The 26,171-nt window shown below is 42.4% G+C and overlaps 2 protein-coding genes across 2 annotated transcripts in view; both read left to right on the plus strand.

Moving 5' to 3' along the window:
* Positions 1-24,589, plus strand: part of ROCK2 (Rho associated coiled-coil containing protein kinase 2) — a 161,943-nt gene extending 137,354 nt beyond the window's left edge. The window contains exons 23-32 of the mRNA XM_075861101.1: positions 77-170; positions 479-573; positions 2,427-2,606; positions 2,750-2,918; positions 8,275-8,342; positions 8,484-8,572; positions 9,172-9,250; positions 12,600-12,858; positions 14,619-14,832; positions 22,453-24,589. Coding sequence (XP_075717216.1) covers positions 77-170; positions 479-573; positions 2,427-2,606; positions 2,750-2,918; positions 8,275-8,342; positions 8,484-8,572; positions 9,172-9,250; positions 12,600-12,858; positions 14,619-14,832; positions 22,453-22,456 — 1,251 coding nt within the window. The 3' untranslated portion in view covers positions 22,457-24,589. The remainder of the gene's footprint in view (positions 1-76; positions 171-478; positions 574-2,426; positions 2,607-2,749; positions 2,919-8,274; positions 8,343-8,483; positions 8,573-9,171; positions 9,251-12,599; positions 12,859-14,618; positions 14,833-22,452) is intronic.
* Positions 1-26,171, plus strand: part of E2F6 (E2F transcription factor 6) — a 315,197-nt gene that overhangs the window by 239,054 nt on the left and 49,972 nt on the right. The gene's annotated exons all lie outside the window — the stretch shown is intronic.

Genomic DNA, 26,171 nt, shown 5'->3' on the forward strand with positions numbered 1-26,171 from the left:
ATTTTTAGAATCCGTGCCAGGTGTTTGATTTTATTACATTTACAGTGTCTTAATACATCCATCTTTCTCCTTTTAGCTTGAGGATGCGAACAAAACACTAACTACCGATGTGGCTAATTTGGCTAATGAGAAGGAAGACCTGAACAACAAACTAAAAGATTCCCAAGAACGTAAGTTGTCCTTACAATAAGAAAAGAGCAGCTCGCTAGTAAAACTTGTTACGCGTTTTGCATTCGTTAATTCTAATCAGTTTGCCCAATTTGACATTTACTTTTGCCGACTTTTAGAGGATAAGTGAATCAATTCTCCCATTGTACTCCATAGACTGGTGAATCAGGAGAAATCATTCGCTTATCTCTATTCACTATGAGACTCCTCTCTAAAGAATAACCTATTTACACCATATCTTAAATACCGGAGAATAAGGAAGCCGTGTATTTTAATATTGTCCTGTTCTTGTGGTGGCTTTCATCTACAGAAATTCTACATCTGAAGGAAGAAGGAACCAATGTGGTGATCATTAAAACCCAATTCGAGAAGCAACTGCTGAGTGAGAGGACCCTCAAGACTCAGGTAACATTACTGACCGACCCATGGGAGCTCGAACAGGTCTCCTAGGTTCCTGGACAGTATAAATGATGCCGCCATACAGGTGAAGGCGACCAACAGTGTCAAAAGTTGTCAATGGGACTGAAAGAAATCCATTCTGACAACCGCTTTAAGCCACTATGATTAATAGCTGTCACTATATGAGTGTGCACTCCTAAGCCTAGCATGAGTAACGGTTTAAATGAATAAATTACAAGTTATCCTGAATATTTTGCTATACAAATTAGATTTGCCCAGCTCCCCCTGCTCTATAACATGTTGAAGGCAGATTAGATTGCTTTTTAAACATGACAGGTTTCATTTAAGGTGATTCTAGGGGAGAATAGCTCTATACATATATACGGCGCTTGACTGGGCATTGTATGGCGGCCCGCGGAGTCCATGCTACGTCGTAGTAAAGACTCCATGTGCCATCATACAGCATACCACCTCTGTGCCGTGTACATAAGGCCTCAGACAAGGACACTTAAGCTGGCCATACATTCGGGATTTCAGACGCCCATTTTCTGAGTGACTTCTCGTTCATAGTTGGTCCATGAAGGTTTAGTTCTAGACGACAGCTCCTATATTTTCCTCAGATGTCTGTCTTTGTTCTGAGTCGTGCCAAAAAAAGGCCAACTTAAGCCGTGTTGTGTACATAGGGCCTGACTCTGTGGGGCTGGATTTACCTATTGGCATAGTAGGAGTTCCTTACGCAGCCATGGGCCCAGTGTGTATTTTAATTAGCCACTCAAAGTGCTGTGTGTGAGAGAAGGACACCCAGGTAGGGATTAGTAGAACGCTGCACAGGAGGCTGCTGGCTGTTGTAGGAAGAGCCTCCCCAATGTTCCGCTTTATTTTTTATTTTTTTCTAGTGTAGACAAACATTCTAAAGCCATACATGACTTAAAGGGTAACTGGACTTCTAAAAAAAAACAAACATTGACATGTCGTAGTGATATATCAGAAGTTTTGATCAGTGGGGGTCCAAGCACTGAGACCCCACTGATCGCTAAAACGAAGCAGCTGAACCGCTCGTGCAGCTTCGATTCCATTGAGCCCGTACACCGCTCTGAGGAAAGCCAATCGGAAATGAATCCGCACAGCAGCGGCTTAGTTTTAGCGATCGGTGGGTGTCTCAGTTCTCTGACTTCCACCGATCAAAACTTCTGACATTTTACTATGACATGTCCAAAAATTTTGAAAAATGTAGTTACCCTTTAAAGGGGTATTCTAGCCTTCAGAATTTTTCACCTGGATAGGCAAATAATTCTAGATCAGTGGGGTTCCGACAGCTGGGGCCCCCACCTATCATCAGAACGGAGGACCCCGGTTGCTTCCATCAGCTCAGTCCCCCGCTCTGACGATCAGTGGGGGTCCTGGCAGTCGGACCCCCATTGATCTAGCATTTTTAACCTATTCATTTGATATGTGAAAAATGGTAAAGATTGAAATACCCCTTTAAGGTGGGGCCTACTTGAAGAGCGGAGTCCAGTCTGTGTACAAGCAAGAGATGTAAATCCGATACTGATTGGGTGATACTTACTCTTAGATGACAATTAGTGGTGCCATAATATAATAGACCGTCTGCTAACCCTGCCGATTAATACCTGTGATAGCCGTGATTTCATTATATCCACAAGCCCATATCGGTGAATTTGAGTACTCTCCCACATGTCCCCCCTTCAGTATCTCAACATTCACTGGTGCACAAAGACCTAAACCCACAAAATCTGTGCAGTAACAATCTGGACTCTGCTTGACGTTACCTACTTTAAATTCATTATGTTCAGTTTTTATGTGCAGGTTCCTACATTTTTGTCTCATTGCTTTTATAGGCCGTGAACAAACTAGCCGAGATCATGAACAGGAAAATACCCAGCAAGGGTGGACCCGACACCGATGTGCGCAGGAAGGAGAAGGAGAATAGGAAGCTGCAATTAGAGTTGAAATCCGAGAGGGAAAAACATTCACGTCTTGTCGTCAAGTACCAGAAAGAGATGAATGAGATGCAGGCGGTAAGAAGTCACGTGTAACTTATCCCGAATGTGCAATGATCAGACTTTAGGGAGTCGTTTGTATACTTGGCAGGGAGTAAAGGTCTGTCTGTCTGTAGGACATTTTGTCTGCTCTTTCAAAGTTTACATCATTTACTTCACAGCAAATTGCAGATGAGTGTCAGGTTCGTATTGAGCTGCAGATGGCGCTAGACAGCAAAGACAGCGACATTGAGCAGCTGCGGTCACAGCTGCTGACCATTCACATCGGCATGGATAGCACAAGTATCGGCAGTGGGCATGGTGACACTGACAACGATGATGGATACCCAGGTAAGGCCTTGGTCTTTTCCGTTAACATCTTGGAGAACACTCTGTTGACCTGCGTTACGTGTTCATTTCTGGCACACACAATCATGTGAAAATGGGTTGTGTGACTCCACCAATTTAACATGTGAAACGACGACCTCTAAATACTGTCTGGTGTGATCTACTGTTCTTTTCCATACTCATCATTAAAAGAGTTGTCTGGGACTTTTAATTGATGGCCTGTCCTTAGGATATGTGATTGGTTGGGGTCTGATCATCGGAGACCCCGCTGATAAGCACTACGAAAGGGGCGCTTCAGCGAGCACCAAGGGTACCTCCAGCGCAGTACATAATAGGGTGGCTGTGCCTGGTACTGCAACTCAGACCCGTTCATTTAAATAGGCTGAGCTGCAGTACCAGGCACAGCCACACGCGTGTGTACGGTGCTGTACCTGAATAAACAACTGAAGGGGCTATACCCACCTTTGTACTGCTGACCAGTGGTACTATAGATAGGTCATCAATTAAATGTCCCGGACAGGCCTTTTAAATTCATCACATCATGTGAGATCTCAATTTATAGTGTACTAGCGTATAGATCTACTGTCTTTTCTCCTGAAATACGGTCCATAGACGTAAAGATTATCGTTAACAATCAATATGATTTTACGATTGTTAATGATATTGCTCATGTTTTATGGTGATCGAAACAATTTGATCAGACTGATAGAAAGGATATATGATATACATGAAAGACTTTCCGTATCTATTGTCATATGCTCCTTTCCTGATGAGATTTTTGATTGCAAGAAACAAAGGACGGAATTTTCTATCGTTTGGGAAATTGGACCTTTAAACTTTACCATGATGTTCACAAGTGAATTGGCTTTGAAGGACACGTGATAGGAGAGGTCATCCACTCCCAAATCGAAGAGGCAGGGGTGATCTGTAGCGTGCCTAAATCTCTATAACGCTAGAGATTTCTGTATCTCTGATACGGCGGGAAATCATTTGGTGTAGTAATGCTAGTGATTCTCACACTGTTTGGGCAGTGATGGTCTCTTTAGTGCCTAAATGTCTTCTGAGCTATCTGGACCCTACAGTTTTCTTTACTCTACAGAGCACCACGGCCCCTTCAATTTCTAATGGTGGAGCATCGTTGGATTTTTATTGGCCTACGTTTCACCTAAGAGCCTGTACAGATTATATTCAAGGGTTTTTCCCCCTGCCGGAAACCCCCACGAATCCTTAGAATGCTGGGCCAAAGCGCAATTAAAGAGCTCTTCCCCCTTTGCTGATTTTCCTTTTACCGACCACCCGCTGTGCAGGGATTTACAACACAGGCCCATTTACTTAGTTCCCAGCTCTGTGGGTTGCCCAGGAACTTCTCTGTCCCTTTGTTTTCAGGATCAGTGGGGGCCCCAGAGGCATAATTTATGGCATATGCTGGCAATGGTAATACCCCTTTAAGGGTTTTTTAAATTGACAATGTAAAATTGCTTCTAAATGATCTTTCCTTTCAAGAACATCGGTGATTTTATATATTTCATTCTTGTTTGATATAACATTGTTTTTCTTCCTTCTTTACTTACAATATCTTTTCATAACTTCTCGTCTGCACTCTTCCTTCCGGTTGTCTGCCGGGTTTCCAGTTCATATCACTCAGTCCCGTACCATGGAGTCCATGTCATTCACCTACCAGCGTTCCTCTACTTCTGTCCGTATTGGCACTAAGCCCTCCCGTGCTCGCTTGCTTTTCAACTCTGATTCTGATACGGACTCAGAGGAGGAACCAATACCCTGTGCACGAGCCCCTACAGATCCCGATAGCGATGACAATAAAGGTGACATCGCCGTGCTGCACTGTGTGACCCCCATAACTTGTCGTCACTGGCCCTTGTCTAACACTTGTTCCACCATCTTGATCACACAAATCTATAACTGCAGGTGTGGGATCGGCATGGCATGAATACTGACCGCATGCATTCTGTACTATATGGCTGAAAAAAAAAAAAATACTTAAAATAAGTCCTATATCTACCTACCAACTGTCCACAGGACAAGCAGGAAATTGCTCCTTTCACGTTATTGATTAAATTACCGGTACCTCCCTATTAACTAACTCAATAGACTACACGGTCCCACATTGAAAAATGAATCGCACAGGTCGCCATTGATTACAATGGATATCATTGTCAGTCCTTGTATTGTAGACATTGTAGGTCTCCTACAGCAAATGTGGAAGTTCCCAGCAACGGACTGGGCAGCGTACTTGGCGTTATTTCCACTTACCTTCACAGTAAGGGCATGTCGTTGTATTACCACAATGGACGCGTCCAAGAACCTGTTTGAGTGTTTGTGCTTATAGTGATCAGTTACTCTAAATGGCTCCGATCACAGCGAGAGTCATTGTATCAGAGTGTTATAGGCACATGGTTATTATTATCTAGCAACAATTGGTGCTAGAGAAAAATTCCAAGCATGTCCGATTTACATTATTCAACATGTGGAACAAATTTCCATCATATGTAAATGATTTTTTCCTTTGCACTTAGCCGCAGATTATTGGTACAGGCAGATCTCGGTCACGTTATCAGTGCTTGGCTATATATAGTTATAGGTACAGGGTGTACGTGAAGATGAATCATAGCTATGTAGGTAAAGTACACATGATACCCCCCCTCCTCCATCCCATAATATGTGTTTAGCCTGTGCACACAATAGGAACTAATGGCTCATGAACATTGGAACAAATTACACTTTATTGTGTGTGTTTTGATGGTGATTTGGTCGTAACGTATTATCCATGCAATTCATTTACTTAATCTTTTTTTTTTTTTTTTTTCTTTCAAAAGATGACCAAATGTCTCAAAAACTTAAACCGGATCCCACAGTTGTCGTTAAAGTTTTTTGTTTTTTTTCAAATGTAGCATATCCATATGACATAGCCCGCATGCTTGGCTGTTTCCGTAACTCCCTTAGGAATGAATGAATTGAGAGAGCGAGGCAACCTCTACATTCATTCTCCTCCTGGATGTAGCGGCCAGTGGCGGAACATTCCAGTGATAGGTGTGGGTCACAGAGATACATTTATGACATATTCCATGGATATGCCAGTCCGTCAACTCTCCTTTTTTTTTTTTTTTTTTTTTACCCGCCCCCCCTTGTGAGAAATTTGTACTATTCTGTATTATTAGGGTATGTGCACACGACCTATTTTCAGACGTAATTCAGGCGTTTTACGCCTCGAATTACGCCTGAAAAGACGGCTCCAATACGTCTGCAAACATCTGCCCATTGCTTGCAAGGGGTCTTACGATGTTCTGTGCAGACGATGTGTAATTTTAAGTGTTGCTGCTAAAAGACGGCGCGTAAAATGATGCCTGCGTCAAAGACGTTTTTAGAGCCGTTTTTCATTGACTCCATTGAAAAACAGCTCCAATTACGTCCGTAAAAGACGCCGCGAAAAACGCGAGTACATGCAATTACGTCTGAAATTCAGGAGCTGTTTTCTCCTGAAAACAGCTCCGTAATTTCAGACTTATTTTGCGTTGTCGTGTGCACATACCCTTAGCGGCGACCCGTTAAGAAGGGTAATAAGCCTAAGATGTCATGCACCCGGCCGTATTACGGCAAATTTTTCTTTTTTTTTTACAAAGCCTCAATAGGGCACCCGTAGTAGCACCAGTCCATATAGGACTTCATGTGTCACCGCCCTGCTTCCGGAATTTGACATAGTCCGACAACCTGCAGGGAAATGTGCTATTGCATGATGCCCGATCATATGAATGGGCACCATGTAATATATGGTTGGGAGAAGTCCACCAGATCAGAACGACTATTTGCTGTGGCTCTCTGCTTTGACTAATAGAGGGGCGTCCCAAGATCTATGATGTCCATATACACTAATAAGGCACGTAGTACTGGGTTGGGTCCTTTAAATACTCTCTACCTTTGTGTGCTACCACCAAGGTGGTAAGAGGCATCATGCTGACTTTGAATAATGTCAGTCCGTCCACAGATAGGCTGGTATTTATCAGTGCACTATTCTGCTCCACTTTGCCATTGTTATGGTCGTCTGATCCACGTTCTGATATTCACCAGCTTTTCATTGTATGCGGTTACCCCGTGACCCATGTCTGGCGAACACCTCAGGACATCCGGTCTGGAAATAATATTCCTTTAGAATTCCCGTATAACATGACTTCACCCGGGAGTTTGCGGTGCTAAACATGTAGCTTTGTGGTTGGCCCAGTATTCTGATACAGTGCTCACTCATTGTACTGCCTGAATAAATGTAGGCCTGAAGCCTGTTTTATTTACAAGCCGTGTATAGAAGGATATAATCCTACTTTTTAATATTGCACATTTACTTGTATACAGCGCTGCTCACACAAGACACGGATCGGTTACATTTCCGGTTTATCATTGTGCTTTTAACTCCTCGGACCCAAAAAGTACTGCAAAGTGACCGTGCCGGGAGCAGAACTAGTGTGAACATTGACGTGGCTGTATGTTCAGTAGATCCTGCGGTGTGTAGACATGAACATTTGTGGTCACAATTGTAGTCTTCAGACCACACAAACATAAAGTATGTTATCGTAGACGTTAGATGGCTTCCAGTATCCCAGGTTGTTCAAGCATTTATTTGTAGGTTATTTCAAGCAATCCTGTTTAGCACATTGCTGGACACCCCAAGATCAGGATCTATGGAGTCGTCTGACGCTCGCTGATAACAGGACTGCTGTGCCAATTATCTAGATCAGCTGAAGACCAACTTATGTTTATAGAATGCATGAGGTTGAGCAAAGATATTACTATTGCTTAACTAAATGGCTTGGCCGGTATTAAAGGGGTTCTCCGCTTTGGACAATCTCTACTTGTTAGATGGGTCCCTTGACAATAAGCAGATCACAAAGTATCCTTGTTTGGACCCCCAGCGGTCCTCTATAATATGTGGGGAAACCTGTCAGTAAGTGTTCAATTCTCCTGCAGCGCCCCCACAGGGGGAATGAAGCATTACACAGTGTCCATTCAAATCAATGTGTTGTCTATGTAATACTTATAATAATGAAATATTTGCTGTTTTACAGTAGAGGTCAGATCCTGTGTATATTGTTTACAACACAGTAAACCCCTTCACATCCAGTACAACTCGCTGCCCTCATAATGCATAACACATATATATACCAATTCTGAGTAGGTGATATAATGGGCGAGCACTGTCTATAGAATCGGGCCACAAACTCACTATAGGATTGCTTTGCCTGGAATGCTTGAATCATCGCTGCTCAGAAGCATTTGGGTTGTAAATCTGTATTATGAATTTTTGACGGAACTAATGCTCATTGGATTATACGACTCATTTATGTCCCTACAGAATCCAGACTGGAGGGATGGTTGTCCCTTCCTGTGCGCAACACTAAGAAGTTTGGCTGGATTAAAAAGGTGAGTGTATGGAGGAGAGTATTAATGGATGTACAGTCACAATGTCCTATAACGTTCCATGCTTGACTATATTGCAGAGATAAGCATTGTACGATATGTTGTATGGGGCACTCACTGATCTTTGCTTCTTTCCCTCTTCAGTACGTGGTGGTTAGCAGCAAGAAAATTCTGTTTTACGACAGTGAGCAGGATAAAGAGCTGTCCAATCCATACATGGTATTGGATATAGAGTAAGTACTTCTAATCACGGTTGTTAAATGGACTCTAGTCTCAGAAAGTGGCATATTGTTTAAATCACAGTTTTGTGAAAAACAAAATAATAATTTGATGTTTATATTGTGATTATCCATGTAAAAGTAAGCTAAGAGTATAGCAGTTCTCTTCTCACCCTTTAGATGTCAGCACTACAGATATACACTCCAGTAAGCCTTCTCACTTACAGCCTACAGTAAAACTGTACCAATAATGTTTGCATTGACTATATATATATATATATATATATATATATTGCATTTTGATCAAATTGTGTGAGCCCACCTGCCTCGACAAGGTGTCATTCATAGGTGGGGACCTACTCTGCACATACACCCAAAACTGGGACTAAGCCTACATATATCTGGTTATGGTAGGAACCAGCATTAAACTAATTAGTCACCCAGGGCAGAATGGGAGGAGTGCAAGAACAAAAATGGAGGCAGTCACTAACCCCACATATATGCATCACATAAACACAAAAATTTGAACTGCACATTCCAACAAAATGAAACAAAACGTGTGAACAGGTGCAATATATATATTATTTTTTTTAACTCTGCGCTTTTGTTCACAGTAAACTATTCCACGTACGGCAGGTAACTCAGACAGATGTGTATCGGGCGGATGCTAAAGAAATTCCTCGGATTTTCCAGGCAAGTGAAACATGGTTTCATGGATAGATGACCATTAACCCATTGGATTTATCCATTGTACATTTACGGCTCTGGCGCCAGGCAGTAATGGCGTATGTTACAGCTGACACTTTGCTGCACTGGCTGGGATCGGAGATTACTCGGTCAGTAGTGACTGTGGCATCTAAGAGGTTAGACAGCGGTAGAGGTCCATCGGCCCCCAGGTCTGTCAGTTTGGTACTCATCCTAATAAGATGCCTGTCAGCATTGCACTGACAGTCATAATACACTGCGATACAGAAGAATTAGTGTATTATGTTTGTGATCAAGCAATCAAAACATATATATTTTTTAAAGTTAAAATGTTTAATGCCCCTTTCACACTCCGGTTTAGCTACATGTTTGACGTATGTATTGGTATGGCTCCTAATGCATACGTCAAACATACCTATAGGCTCACAGGTATACAGTTGTTTTTTTGTGCTGGATATAATCGCATAGTAGACTATGGTATTCTATCCAAAGGTATTTAAACAATTTAAATCTTAATCAGGCCTCTGTTTAACGCACACATCAGATTCTTTCCTGTTATATAAGTTAGATGAAGACTATAAAACACTTAGGGAGAGGGGCCTAAAGATATTTAAAAATAAAAAAACAAAAAAACTTTTTTACCTTTTTAAAAAAAATGCTTTATTAATACAAGGAAAATAATAAGTTGACATTATTGGAATCGAATAACCCACCCGTAATATAAAGCAAACGCGTTATTTATCCCGCATTGTTAACGGCGTAAAACAAAAATTAAAAAACCAATGCCAGAACTTGTTTTTTGTTCATACTGCTGCCAAAAAAATACAATTAAAAATTATTAAGAAGTGCTATGTACACCAAAATGGTACCAATAAAAACTACAGCTCGTTCCGCAAAAAACAATGGCGACACAAAAACAAATGTTTTTATTAAAGTGTTTTAATAATCGTGCAAAATTAGGTGATAAAAAAATTTGGTTAGGCCATTGTCATTTATACTGCGTGGTGAGTGCCCTAAAAACATAACCCAAAAAACTAAATTTTCTCAATACGTTATATGTACCCTAAAATGGTGCCATTAAAAATAATACTTTTGCGGGACCGTCCTGTCCCGCAAAAAAACAAGTTATCCTGTGTCTACATCATCCGATAAATTAAAAAGTTATGGCTTTTGGAATGCAGTGATTCAAAAATAAGAAAAAAAAAACGACTTCTGCCTAAAGGCAAAAAATGCCTGCATCCTCAAGGGGCTAAATGTGTTACCCCACGAAACGCTTTAATGCAGGGGTGAGATTCACATTTTTAACACGTTCTCTGTTTTGCCAACAAAGACACACACTGGGGTGGGGGGTTTCACGGTATATCGCGCCATGGAAAATTATTCTAATAATCAAATAAATCAATTCTAATATTCCAAATACAGTCTATATTAAAGTGGACTCTAAATAAAGATATTCGCTGTCCAGAATGTTTAACTGGATTGCCACACTATTTATATTATTACATAAGCATACATACCCACCTACCCACACTCATTATATTAAACTCACCCATTACTTATAGACCTATATACGCACATTCAATATCCTAAACGTGCTCAGCACATTTAGTTAGGCTGTGCACTGTGAGAAGGGTGGAGGACAGAGCGGGATGCAAAGTAAGCCACCCCAAATATCCAAACTAATGCACAGATAAGGTGCCAGAACCAGGCTCAGTACATATATACAGCACCAGAACCAAGCTCAGTACATATATGCAGCGCCAGAACAAGCTCAGTACATAAATACAACACCAGAACCAAGCTCAGTACATAAATACATATGTACAACTCGAGAACCAAGCTCAGCATATAAATACAGCACCAAAACCAAGCTCAGTACATGTATATATGTGCTGAGCTTGGTTCTGGTGTAGTATTTATGTACTAAGCTTTGTTGTGGTGCTCTATATATGTACTAAGCTTGGTTCTGTATTGATATGTGGAGTTTGGTCCCGGAGTTGTATATATGTACACAGCTTGTCTTGGGTGCTGTATATATGTATTGAGCTTGGTTGTTATGATGTATATAACTCAAGAATGAAGCTCAGTACATATATATATATATATATATATATATATAGCACCAGAACCAAGCTCAGTACATATATACAGCACAATCACAAATACAGCTCAGTACAGAGATCATTTGCAAATCAGTTTAACCACTGCCATATAAGTTTGTACTGCATAAAACTACAGCTCCCAGTATAGCCTGAACAATGGTAAGGATATACTGGGAGTTGCTGTTTCGCAAAAAAGAACGATACACCCATCATCACGCTGTAGATCATACAGTGACGACAGTACTGATCAGTCATAGGCAGAATAAACATTTACATTTAGTGACTCACAGGTGACGACTTCTCAGATTGGAGTCCTTCTTTTTCCCTTTTTTTTTTTTTTTTTCTTCTGGTCCAGACCTCTATGATGAAGCCTCCCGGCCACGACCCATTTCTGTAGATTCTGCCACTCTGATGTTTTCGGAAACTCACTTTTACAACATTTCCGCACCAATAAACGAAGATGACATTTTCATGGTGCCACGCTCTTTTCCCCTGAATATAATATTGTCATACACTGTGCCCCTGAACATAATAGTACTACACACTGTGCCCTTTAATGTAATAGTACCATACACTGTGCTCCTAAATATAATATTTAATGGTACCATACACTGTCCCCATGAATAAAATTGTCAAACACTGTAAAGAAATGCAACACACACACACACACACACACACACACACACACACACACACACACACACTGCCCCCTGCGGATCGTGCCTCTCGTGGAGCCCCCTGCGGATCGCGCCCCTCGTGGAGCCCCCTGCGGATCGCGCCCCTCGTGGAGCCCCCTGCGGATCGCGCCCCTCGTGGAGCCCCCTGCGGATCGCGCCCCTCGTGGAGCCCCCTGCGGATCGTCCTCCAGCGACTCCAGGCCTCCTCCAGTCGAACGGCGCAGTGGAGCGATGACGTCGCGCCGGCTGCATCATCACTAAAGCGCTGAATGGAGAGACATCCTGTGCCTCTCCAGGGCAGCGGTGGCCAAATCAAATGTATCCACGTCCTACAATTGAGACAGTGCAGGGGACCGGTTCCGGGTTCCTGCTTCACCCCAGGTACTCTGAACCATCTGTAATTTTAACAACCGCTTAGAGAGAACAGGGGCGAACTGGCAGCATCCCACCCCTGCTTTAATGGCATATCAACCAGATTAGAGTTTAACGGGGTTGTTGAGGAATAGAAAAACATGGCTGCTTTCTTCTAGAAACTGACCTGTACATGTTTTTCCATAGATTTTATATGACAATGAAGGAGAAAGCAAAAAAGAGCAAGAATTCCCAGTGGATCCTGTGGAGAAGTCTAACTATATCTGTCACAAAGGACACGAGTTCATTCCCACGTTATACCATTTCCCAACAAGCTGTGACGCCTGTATGAAGCCCCTGTGGCACATGTTCAAACCCCCTGCTGCCTTAGAATGCCGGCGCTGCCATATTAAGTGCCACAAAGATCATATGGATAAAAAAGAGGACATGATAGCACCTTGCAAAGGTATGTGTGACATGATGTATCTCCATATGGGGCTGCAAATTTATTTTGTAGTCCGTCTGTCTGTATAAAGCTATATTCACACATTGTTTTTAAGCCAAATGCGAGAGTTGATAAAAAAGTGACGAGAATTATCAGCTCTTTCTTTATACTTTTCCTTCCTTAGATTCACTCTAAGCTACAAAACTGCACCACAGACTGTATGTGTAAATCCAGCCTGAGATGGACCTTTTGATATATGTCTTTCTAGGCTTGGCGGTCATGCAGAAGTGATTTTAGTGTCATTTTGAAACCCAGAATCTTAGGTTTTAAATGATATATCGGGAAAGCTCTAGATGCAATATTCCGGGAGCAGCACTTGTTTGGAGCCGGGGAGCAGGTTGAAAAGTTTTACTTCCTGGTTCTGTGTTTGTGTAGGGGAAGGGGAAGGGGGCTTCAGGTGAGAGCAGGAAGAAAGATCACATCCTGTTACTGTCATTTCTCCCCCTGTATAGCTTTCCATTAACCCCAGTGGAAGGATACAAGAACTTTTGTTCATGTTATCAACCCCCTTTCCAATTCGAGAGGATATGTGCTCCTGGATTGTCACACATATACGGGGTCGGGTTTTTTTCTACTACATGGTCAAGAAGATGAGCAGTTGTACATCTAATCGGCCCCTGCGCCTATTCAGGCCACTTTTTTTACATTTTAGACAAAACATTACACTAAAACGTAAAAAAAAAATATGGTTATGGTGGCATAATAGGATTTTTATTGGTATTTCTATAAATCTGGTTTTATTTATGTATGTCATTGGGAAGAATAGCTCCGTACACGGCGCATGTACAAGCGTGCACAGAGGCAGTATGGCTCCGTACTAAAAGAACTGCAATGGCTCCATAATCTGCCGTGTGCATGAGCTCTTAGTGATGTAGACTCTTCACTGAAATAACATTAGCACCGCAGGTTTTATAGACCACATAAATGGCATCATTGCTGTTGCAGTAAGTGATGATGCTGCAGCGCTGGGTAAACTCCCATTATTTTTATGTTGTATACCTACAATAAGGCAGCTGCCCCAATTCATGGCCACATTGCGTTGCATCTATTTACAGATAGATGCCATGCAAATTTAAGGCTATGGGTAGTGTTGGGACATAATCTAAATTCCGATTAATTAGTCAAATTCGCATCCTGACGTGTCAAATGATCACATAGCCCTAGCTCAGGTTTCCTAAATGGTAAGTGTCTGGGGTGACTTATTTATCTGTGTCGCTTATTGGCCATTCCCAAGGCTGGTGTAATACAGCTGTATACGGGAGGCGTATATTCAGTATCAAAAACAGGATTGAATCCGATCAAAAACAGACGAAACCATCATGTACTTTGCACTATACAGCTCCCATATGGGAGCGTGAATAAAAAAAATATGTTATCTTCTGAAGAGACAACTGGGCAGGAGAACTTTAATGGTGACTTACCAGAAGAAATGTCTAAAAGTTCCCTTTTAAAAATGTAGATTTTTTTTTTTTTTTTTACTTTATCATTTTTTTTAATATATATATATCATCTATGCTGAGATGTGATTGCGTAAAGTTACAGGCCCCAAGCCTGAGGCTGCACTACTCTGAGAATCTGACTTCTGTCAAGCTATATTTGTGTGATGATGTGTTATCAGGATCTCTGTTGTACAGCCTCATGCTTGGACCTGTAACTTCAACCAATCATGGCTCCGAACATCTATACATAATAATTATGTTCTCCTCTTTATTTCTTTTCAGTTAACTACGATATTTCTACTGCTAAGAATCTACTTTTATTAGCGAACTCCACGGAGGAGCAGCAGAAATGGGTGAGTCGGCTGGTAAAAAAAATTCCAAAAAAACCGCCAGCTCCTGATCCCTTTGCCCGCTCCTCTCCAAGAACTTCCATAAAGGTACAGCCAAATACGTCGATGAGACGGCCTAGTCGACAACTTCCTCCAAACAAACCCAGGTAATAACGCCATGTCTTTATATTACTTGGTACACCACACTACAGTATGCTATATATGTAATACCTTGAGGGCAGGCTAGTAGCTCCGTAATATGGCCTGCCATAGAACATGCCACATTTTTTTTCTTTTTCACAAATTCAATATACTAGTCCTTAATTAATTAGAATATCATCAAAAAGTTAATTTATTTCAGTAATTCAATTCTAAAAGTAAAACTCATATATTCTATAGATTCATTACACACAGAGTGATCTATTTCCAGCATTTTTTTTCTTTTAATGTTGATGATTGCTAATAGTTAATGAAAACCCAAAATTTACTCTCTCAGAAAATTGGGTAAAAGTTGAAGATTGTAGACTCATTGTGTCACACACTAATCACCTAATCAACACAAAACACCTGCAAACGTTTCCTAAGCCTCTACGAGGACTGGTCTGTAGCTCAGTGTCCAAACTCCTTTTTCAGATGAAAGTAAATTTAGCATTTCATTTGGAAATGAAGGTCCCAGAGTCTGGAGGAAGAGTGGGGAGGCATCGATCCAAGTTGCTTTAGGTCCAGTGTGAAGTTTTCACAGTCAGCGCAGCGTCTACCAGGACATTTTCGAGCACTTCATGCTTCCCTCTGATGACAAGCTTTATGGAGATGCTGATTTCATTTTCCAGCAGGACTTGGCACCTGCCCACACTGCCAAAAGTACCAATACCTTGTTTAATAACCACAGTATCACTGTGCTTGATTGGCCAGCAAACTCTCCTGACCTAAACCCCATAGAGAATCTATAGGGTATTGTCAAGAGGAAGATGAGAGACACCAGACCCAACAATGCAGACGAGCTGAAGGCCGCTATCAAAGCAACCTGGGCTTCCATAACACCTCAGCAGTGCCACAGGCTGATCGCCTCCATGCCACGCCGCATTGATAACACCTCAGCAGTGCCACAGGCTGATCGCCCCCATGCCACACCGCATTGATAACACCTCAGCAGTGCCACAGGCTGATCGCCTCCATGCCACGCCGCATTGATAACACCTCAGCAGTGCCACAGGCTGATCGCCTCCATGCCACGCCGCATTGATGAAGTAATTCATGCAAAAGGAGCCCCGACCAAGTATTGAGTGCAGATACTGGACATAGTTTTCAGTAGGACAACATTTCGGCATTAAAAAGCATTTTTGAAATTGGGCTTATATAATATTCAAATTTTCTGAGAGAGTAAATTTTGGGTTTTCAATAACGGTTACCATAATCATCAACATTAAAAGAAAAAAATGCTGGAAATAGATCACTCTGTGTGTAATGAATCTATAGAATATATGAGTGTCACTTCTTGAATTGAATTACTGAAATAAATTAACTTTTTGACGATATTCTAATTCATTGAGAAGGACCAGTATATGCATTCGGTCTAGTGGATTATTATAATTGACTGGTAGAAGATGCCATGGTCTTAGTAAGATTAAATCATACCTAAAACCTTTCAGGGGGACTTTTCAGTATTCATTTGTCATGTGTGTGATACATGAGGAGTAAGTAACACTATATCTGGGCTTTATATTACATGTATATGGCATTGATCAGCATTTTTCCCCTCTGTGGTTCTATTTCTAAGGGCATGTTCACACGCCGTATTTACGGACGTAATTCAGGCGTTTTACGCCTCGAATTACGGCCGAAAAAATGGCTCCAAACCGTCTGCAAACATCTGCCCATTGAATTCAATGAGTCTTACGGTGTTCTGTGCAGACAGGCTTTTTTTTTACGCGTCGCTGTCAAAAGACGGCGCGTAAAAAGACGCCCGCCTTAAAGAAGTGCATGTCACTTCTTGGGACGTAATTGGAGCCGTTTTTCATGGACTCCAATAAAAACCAGCTCCAATTACGTCCGTAAAAGACGCCGTGAAAAACGCGTGCACTTGTCAAAACGTCTGAAATTCAGGAGCGGTTTTCGCCTGAAAACAGCTCCGTAATTTCAGACGTAATTGGCGTTGCCGTGTGAGCATACCCTTATTCTTAATTTTCCCTAAACTCGGCTGCAGAGGGGAAGGCGATTGTGCTGCTAACATGTCTACCATGATATCCTGCTCCCCTTTCTCTATGTATCACACGTAAACACTCATATAGAAGCAGCAGCAACATGGAGGACATTACAGAGCTGTAATGAGCTGTGTAGCTGTGAATCCAGCACTGGGATATACAGTAGCTCTTACCAGAGGCTGCACTGTCTGTGTCTCTCGCTCCTCTGTCTTCCTCCAGCAGCTCTTTCCCCCTTCTTCCCTCTCCCATCTCCATAGACTTCTATTGGCAGCAACTGTAACAGATTTTATCAATAAATTCAGTGAGTGAACCGTAAAGGAAGCAGGGGGAGGAGGACAGGAGTCTTTAAAGTTAATTTTTAAGTACGTGGACCTTGGAAAGAACTCCTCCACCTCCCATTGAAATCAATGGGAGGCAATTTCGGCCGTTTTTTGACGCAGAGACCGCATCTGAATCCGCACCAAAAAACTTCAGAAAGAGCCTCCCATTCATTTAAAAAAACATTTGCAGGGGAAAAAAAAGCGACCTGCTCTTTCTTCAGGCGTCTCTGGCCTCTCATTGACCTCAATGGGAAGCAGGGAAACGGTTTTCGTGGCGTTTTTTGCCCGTGGAGCTCAATGACCGCAGCCAAAAAATGCTGCAAATAGTGCAGGCAGGTGAAAATTCCTGAAGGAATTTCGAGGCAGATTCTTCTGCCTGCAAAAAGCTCTGTGTGAACATACACTATTTATTACCTATATGCGGGCTAGGAGATAAATATTAGATCAATGGGAGACTCACCTCTGGGAAGCCCATCAAACACTCGGTACATTGTCTGGGAATACATCATTGTCCACATCACTAGCCACGTTTTCAAGTTAGGATGTAAATAATGATGTGGATAGCTGGCCATACACGTTAGTTGTATGTCGGCTGATATCGGAAGGACCAGCCGACCATCGAATATGTATGTGGGTGTCCCATCACTCTGTCGCTGGCAAATGTTGGGGGAGAGAAGGATCAGTCTGTAGAGTTTCAATGTGCTCTTTTCTTTTGTCTGTAGGGAGATAAGCCACTGCTAGAGGAGTCTGGCAGCGGCTTTCTCCCTTCTCCCTTTTGAGAATGCATGCACACTCTGCCGAGCTGACCATACACGTGTATGGGGGAATCACTAGGAATAGCAATTGGCCGAACGATCGTTCAGCTGAAAACTACTTAAAGAGACTCTGTCACCACATTAAAGTGCCCTATCTCCTACATAAGGAGATCGTCGCTGTAATGTAGGTGACAGTAATGCTTTTTATTTAGAAAATGATCTATTTTTACCACGTTACCAAGTGGGCGTGTTTTTACTTTAGACCAAGTGGGCGTTGTACAGAGAAGTGTATGACGCTGACCAATCCGTGACCAATCAGCGTCATGCACTTCTCCCCATTCATTTAGTCAGCGCATAGTGACACTGCGTTGTTCAGTATGTACTGACATATTAACGTTACTGAAGTGTTTAGACAGTGAACAGACATTCCTTCCAGCCAGGACGGAATGTCTATTCACAATCCTGATACTTCGTTAACGTTTGTTTGGTACTTACAGCAGAGCAAGCGTAATCTCGCGAGATCTCGCTGTAAATTACAAGTTAGAGGGAGATTACGCTTTGCTCTGCTGTAAGTACCACAGAAACGTTAACGAAGTGTCGGGATTGTGAATAGACATCCCGTCCTGGCTGGAAGGAATGTCTAGTCATTGTCTAAACACTTCAGTAACGTTAATATGTCATAAGACCGCTCATACTGATCTAGCAGGACACCTATGTGCTGATTAAATGAATGGAGAGAAGTGCATGACGCTGATTGGTCAGCGTCATACACTCCTCTGTACAACGCCCACTTGGTCTAAAGTAAAAACAAGCCCAGTTGGGCAATAAGAAACAAATTAGCATAAAGCTAAAATCGCTCCTAACGTGGTAAAAATAGATTATTTTTCTAAATAAAAAGCACTGTTCTCACCTACATTACAGCACCCTTCTCCTTATGTAGGAGATAGGACACTTATAATGTGGTGACAGAGCCTCTTTAAAGTGTATGGCCAGCCTAATCTCCTCAGAAGATACATTGATGACCATGCTGAACCAGTAGATATGTCATAGTCCTGCAAAGGTTCCCGTCATACAGTAACAAAGGAGGTGGTACTTACTAGGACTGGGCCTCTTCTCTCCTTCCAAGGGCCCCATTGCCAATCAGCCACAGAGGTATGTACAGCCTTGGTTTAGAGATGTACATACAGATTAAACACAGTCCACTGGAGAATGAGGATTTCTTCATAAGCTTTTCTGTTTCAAACCTCAACAATCCTGTTGCAGACTGCTTGACCTGGCTTTTAAAGACTGGGACTGGTCTCTGGATGACGTAGAGGATGATGGGGATGATGTTTTTGATTTCTGAAGCGTTAACCTTGGGTAAATGACTTTGGTATGCGTATTTGAGAAGGACAGTGTTCCTGCCTGCGTTTGTTGTTTGATGTGTGCATCCCTAGTGAAAACGTGCGCCTCAGGATAGCTTCCCTGGGGAACATCAACTATAAGGGTATGTTCACACGGCAGCGTCCGTAACGGCCGAAATTACGGGGCTGTTTCCAGGAGAAAACTGCCCCGTCATTTCAGCCGTAACCGCATGTGCAGGCGCTTGAACGCCGCGTCCATTATGGACGTAACTGGAGCTGGTTTTCCATGGAGTCCAAGGAAAACGGCTCCATTTACGTCTGAAGAAGTGACATGACACTTCTTTGGCGCGGGCGTCTATTTACGCGCCGTCTTTTGACAGCGACGTGTAAATATACGCCTCGTGTGAACAGACAAATGTCAGCCCATTGCTTTCAATGGGCAGATGTTTGTCAACGCTTTCAAGCCGTAATTTCGGACATAATTCGGGGGTTAAAACGCCCGAATTACGTCCGTAAATAGGCCGTGTGAACATACCTTAAGAGTCACCTACAAAATACAAAGCCAGCAAGTTATTAGACCAAACCAATATTAATGATGGTGCAGAGCGACTTGTGACCTCTCACCATCACCGGTGTGATAACAGCTTCCAGTCCATGTATTGGTTTTATTGTCATTGATATTGCTTTGGAACCCAAAATTGGAAGATCCTGAGCAGTGTGGTGGACAACTGACCCATCCAAAGGAAAACATCATGGTTACTTTAAATGTTGAGAGCTCTAAAGTCCATGTATGATGGGAACCTGAATCCTACTGCTCTATACAGCTGCGATCTGTGACGTGCGGGTGAATTGATGTCCCCTTTTAATAGTCATTATTGATAATCATTTGGGTTTATTTTGCATGCATATTTTATATCTAGAGCCTAGCCGTACATAAATATAGTATGAAGGGTCATTTATAAATGGTTGTGATCCTGATTCGGGAGCATGATGCCATTCATAGAGTAGTATCAGATGGGTTTAGGCTTCTATACAGGCTACACAGGGCAGCATGTCTATTACTGTACATTTTTTTGCTGTGGTCTTTTTTTTTTTTTTTGTGGTGTTTTTGAAGTGTTTGTTTTGCAGTGTTTTGTTGTTTTTTTTTTACATATACTGCATCATTTAAAGTCTCTAAAATAGTTTTCAAGTGTTTCATTTGTGGTGTGTTAACCCCTGAAATTCTCAGATACGAAATATGATATTTCAATTAGGATAGCATTTGGATGACATAATCACTGTAAGCTAGTGACTGGTATAACACCCACTTATCTCCATCTTGGATGAGAGGTATCACATGGCTAGCTTCACGGCGTTACTGTAAATGAGTCGTTGAACTTGATCCCTTTTAGCCAATCAGCTGAGAGGGATAGTCTGGTTATCTTACAGCTTGCGCTCTGTTATTGAACCTAAAATGCGGTGAACTGATCAATATGCAGCCCACACCCCAACCCATGTGCAGGGCATCTTGCTACAACTATGCCCTCGTCTTCCAGGAGTTCAACATCTGTACTTTCTCTGGGTCCACAACATTATCTACATCACTGTCCATATCTTCGCTGATGCCTTTCAAGTCAGGATGTAAACATTGTTGTAGATAAAGGGGTGGAGGGTTGGATCCTTTTATAGTAAAAATTCCTAAAATGCCATAAACGGTTGTCACATAAAACTGTAAATGCCGCTATGCCTACCCCAGCTCTTTAGTTGAAGGCCTCCTGTAAGCCCACAGTTGGGTTATGTCAACAAGTTTCCGCATCCATAGGACGTAAGATGGTGTCGGTCACATTATTTACCCACGTGACCCCTTCCTTGGCTTTCACTTGCTGCATCCACTTCTGCGCAGGCAGATTTTGCTGCCTGTATCTGCCCATGCGCTGGTTGATTTATGCGCTTGTGATAGAAGTGACTGCTGCGAAAGAAATCCGTGTAAGCGGTAAATCATGTGACTGCCGTCATTTTGCAACGTATGGACACGGAGACCCACCCATGAGCAGCAGGGTCCTCCAAATGAAGAGCTTGGTAAGGCATTAGGGCATTTACAGTGTTATGGGACACAATAGAACCGTTGATGGCACTTCAAGACATTTTACAATAAAGTGGCCAACCCCTTACACTGAGAGCCCCACAATCTACTGATAACAATGCTGAGCCACCGATTCAGAAGATTTCATAGGGAGATTGAATAACGCACTACTCACAGCGGACTTACAACTTCCTTATGTTAGTCTTTTAATGACATTTATGTATGTGATATGCAAAATAGCTCTCCAGCAGGAAGAAAACACTCTACAGTGCTAACTCTTGTACAACCGGTCAGAACCCTGCCCTGTAGACAAGGTGCAAAAGCTCTAAAACAGTGCTGTCTACAGATGGGAGTCCCTGGTTCAACAGATAACCGGAGTCGTGGCTCTTTAAGGGATTGGACATACAGAGTAGCCTCCTATAGGTGGCACTAGAGACCGTTTTCTTCCTTCTAGAGCAGAGTTATTTTGCATACTTTCCCATGGAGCATTGCCCTAAAGACTACCTACTAGTTGGCTCTCCGCAAGGAGAATCCGTACCTTTCATGAGCCTGTACATAATATAAAATGGACTATGGCATCTTGGAACAGATACAGTTTTGTATTACCAGCTTGGACTAATCCGTAGTCTTCGTAAATAAATATTCGGCACACAAGGTGATGATTTTAGCAAATCTTTCTGTTTTATTTTATCAAAAATTGATGCCAGAGGTTTAGTGCGACGTTCCGGTCGTATATTAGACCTTCATAAGGCACCATAAGAAAGCATTAAACTGCTGCTAATATACGCAGCGCCAACGACTGGATGAGCCAGACACCAGGAGGTGCAAGAGCCTGATGAAGGTCTAATATACGACCGAAACGTCGCACTAAACCTCTGGCATCAATTTTTGGTAAAATAAAACCGAAAGATTTGCTAAAATCATCACCTTGTGTGCCGAATATTTCTTTAATTCGTAATTGGGTTGGGACCCTATTCGTGGACATACCAGATCTTGCGCACTCTGAACCACTACATAATCCGTAGTCTTATTCTTGTATTTCCAATTCAATGCATGTACCCGTTTTGTTAATTTTTGTCTCTAATTGTCCTCCTCTTGTCTTTCAGCTAACTGCCTTCTGTGAATGCAGTGCCCATTTCAAGATGATTTCTTCCATTAAATGAAAAAATAAGACTGAATGCAAAATAAGGTGTCCAAAATATCAAAAAGAGAAAAAAAACTATATTTTTCCAAAAAGACTGTGCTTTATATATATCAGAGGTTTACAAAAAATTTTTTTGCTGCAATATAGAAAGAGAAATAATGTTATTTCCGGATGAGTGGCTTTGGAATGCTCAGGGTGGTCAGAAGTCACTGTGATAAAGTAGAACCATACCGGGGATTAATACCCAGGTTACACTCCCGAACTTTACAATGAAAATTTTGGAAAGTGGCTTTTACCACTGAACGAGAAATAAAAGCTTCAATTGAGGACGGTGAACAGTGGGAGACAAGTGCTGGTTCCTCAAAATGTTCTCCTCAAAAATTTACACTACACCCAGACTACGGACGAGCGCCGGTCTCACAGCTGACGGCTTCCACAGCGGTTTTGGTGCTTCGTAAAGCTCAGACTCAGCCAATGAATGAGCTCCTCAATAAGAAAAAAAAAGGCCGTGTATATATTTGTATCTTACTGTACCGCCAGAGGCTTTGTGAGAATGCCACCCTTTATTTTTGTACTCCTTGACCAATACCTGCGGTTGTGACTATGCACATGTACAAAGCCATAGTGTTTATCCCTCTGTCTGACTCCTATAGAGGGATTGCGAAAAAAAAAAAAAATTGCATGCAAGCGCTGAGCACATTCAGTCTTGAAGCCTGTGTAACTGCGAATATCTTCTTCCAAAAATATCTGGATGCCTTAATAGAAAAATGTCAAACTAGTTTGACCATTCCATCACGAAGCTCCAGCCCTTTTGGCTGCAAATTCAGCTTATTTTGCTCTTAGGGGCATGATGTGTCGCACAAATTAATTTTTGGGGGGTGGGGGGGGCAGCCTCTTTTTTTGAATGTATTTGGAAAATTCTAGAATTATAATATGATTAACAATCCCCCTTCAATGATACATATCTTCAACCCTCAGTATTAGTAGTCACCCAAACCAAATTCCTTTGTAATAAAATGTACTTATCTGGGCATTGGCAGCAGCCATTTTATGGGTGGGGTATATATTCATGTAAATGCAGTGAACTAAAGCCTAATCCCACGTTAACGATATATGGATAGTTTAAATAGTGTTACTTATATTAGTAGAAGCTTTCTCTTCTTTCAGTGTCTTCTGAAGGGTGTGTTACTTCAGGTTGCCTAGCAACCACTTGTCTTCCTGTGTGGGTGACCACTGTTTTAATACAGGTATATGTTCCGAAGTGGATAGAAGTTGTTTTTTTTTTATCTGCTACTCCATAGACTCTAGTCTATACAGACTACCTCCTGCTCAGGACAAGGGGGAAAATGTGCTGTTCTAAATTATATACGGTCTGTGTCATGATAAGGAGACTTTATGTAGCATATGTACATAGGTGGTAATTTACGATAATTTAGTGACTTCATTAAGGGATGGTAGGGTCCTGTTAACCGACGGTTGTCTGCTTTTGGTGCCTTAGAGATGTTGCCATTTCCAAAGCTGCATTCGCATGAATTTTACGATTACCCACAAAATGACTGCCTCCACTGTGCCCCCTCCTGGACGAAAAGGGTATCCAATAAGTGCTGTTTTTTTTCTTTTGCTTGCCTTGGTTTGTGTTCTGTTCTACTTATGTTTTTATTTCTGCAGAGAAAGAAAGACATCTGTGATATAATAAATGTATTTTTTAAGTGTTCCTAGCACACCCCCACACACGCACATAAAACATGGGCTGTCACAAGCTTCAGACATACTGTAGATGTATTTTAAAATTTCAGGAACTGTTCTTTAGCGCCTAGCTCTAGGTTATTGAATACATTTCGTATCGGAGCATTTGAAGAATGTTTAGCTGGGATGTAAAAAAGAAAAAAAAATTAAAAAAATTAAAAAAATAAGGACCTCGGAGGTGCTTATTGGAATTATTTTTACATGGTCTTATCAAGAAAAAAAAGTATATATATAAATATAATTTATGTGGGCTCGTTCATGCTGTACGCCTAAATATCCCTCAAAGTGCATGTTTTATACAGAAAGCAGTATGATAAAATGTTAACCATATTGACAATAAAATATAACATGTAGCCTTCAGCGCCTCGTGTCTGATATACTGTGCTCTGGTCTGTGACTCAGCGCCTCATGTCTCTTATACTGTGCTCTGGTCTGTCACTCGGCGCCTCATGTCTCTTATACGTGTTATGGTCTATCACTCGGCGCCTCATGTCTCTTATACTGTGCTCTGGTCTGTCACTCGGCGCCTCTTGTCTCTTATACTGTTCTCTGGTCTGTCACTCGGCGCCTCTTGTCTCTTATACTGTGCTCTGGTCTGTCACTCTGCACCTCATGTCTCTTATACGTGTTATGGTCTGTCACTCGGCGCTTCATGTCTCTTATACTGTGCTCTGGTCTGTCACTCGGCGCCTCATGTCTCTTATACTATGCTCTGGTCTGTCACTCGGCGCCTCTTGTCTCTTATTCTGTTCTCTGGTCTGTCACTCGGCGCCTCTTGTCTCTTATACTGTGCTCTGGTCTGTCACTCGGCGCCTCATGTCTCTTATACTGTGCTCTGGTCTCACTCAGCGCCTCATGTCTCTTATACTGTGCTCTGGTCTGTCCTTCGGAGGCTCATGTCTCTTATACTGTGCTCTGGTCTGTCACTCGGCGCCTCTTGTCTCTTATACTGTGCTCTGGTCTGTCCCTCGGCGCCTCATGACTCTTATACTGTGCTCTGGTCTGTCACTCGGCGCTTCATGTCTCTTATACTGTGCTCTGGTCTGTCCCTCGGAGCCTCATGTCTCTTATACTGTGCTCTGGTCTGTCACTCGGCGCCTCATGTCTCTTATACTATGCTCTGGTCTGTCACTCGGCGCCTCATGTCTCTTATACTGTGCTCTGGTCTGTCACTCGGCGCCTCTTGTCTCTTATACTGTTCTCTGGTCTGTCACTCGGCGCCTCTTATACTGTGCTCTGGTCTGTCACTCGGCGCCTCATGTCTCTTATACTGTGCTCTGGTCTGTCCTTCGGAGGCTCATGTCTCTTATACTGTGCTCTGGTCTGTCACTCGGCGCCTCTTGTCTCTTATACTGTGCTCTGGTCTGTCACTCGGCGCCTCATGTCTCTTATACTGTGCTCTGGTCTATCACTCGGCGCCTCATGTCTCTTATACTGTTCTCTGGTCTGTCCCTCGGCGCCTCATGTCTCTTATACTGTGCTTTGGTCTATCACTCGGCGCCTCATGTCTCTTATACTGTTCTCTGGTCTGTCCCTCGGAGCCTCATGTCTCTTATACTGTGCTCTGCTCTGTCACTCGGCGCCTCATGTCTCTTATACGTGTTCTGGTCTGTCATTCATCTAGATTTCTGGAAGTTTAAATGCATAAAGCATTAATGGGGTTTTCCCATCAGAGACATTTATAACCTATCCACAGGATATGTCATAAATGTCCGATAGATGCGGACCTGCACCTATCTCTGGAACGGGGCCCCCGTTCTACCGCTCTGTGTTGTGGCTGACACCTGTGATTCCCAACCGGGAAACTTGCTGAGCTACACTGTTTCCGTAACTCCCATAGTAGTAAATGGCAGTTACGGAAACAGTGCAGCATGCGAGCTACGCTATTTCCGTAACTACCATTCAGTTCTATGGGACTTATGGAAACAGTGTAGC

The sequence above is a fragment of the Rhinoderma darwinii genome, chromosome 4, assembly GCF_050947455.1.
Source record: "Rhinoderma darwinii isolate aRhiDar2 chromosome 4, aRhiDar2.hap1, whole genome shotgun sequence".
Lineage (NCBI taxonomy): Eukaryota > Metazoa > Chordata > Amphibia > Anura > Rhinodermatidae > Rhinoderma > Rhinoderma darwinii.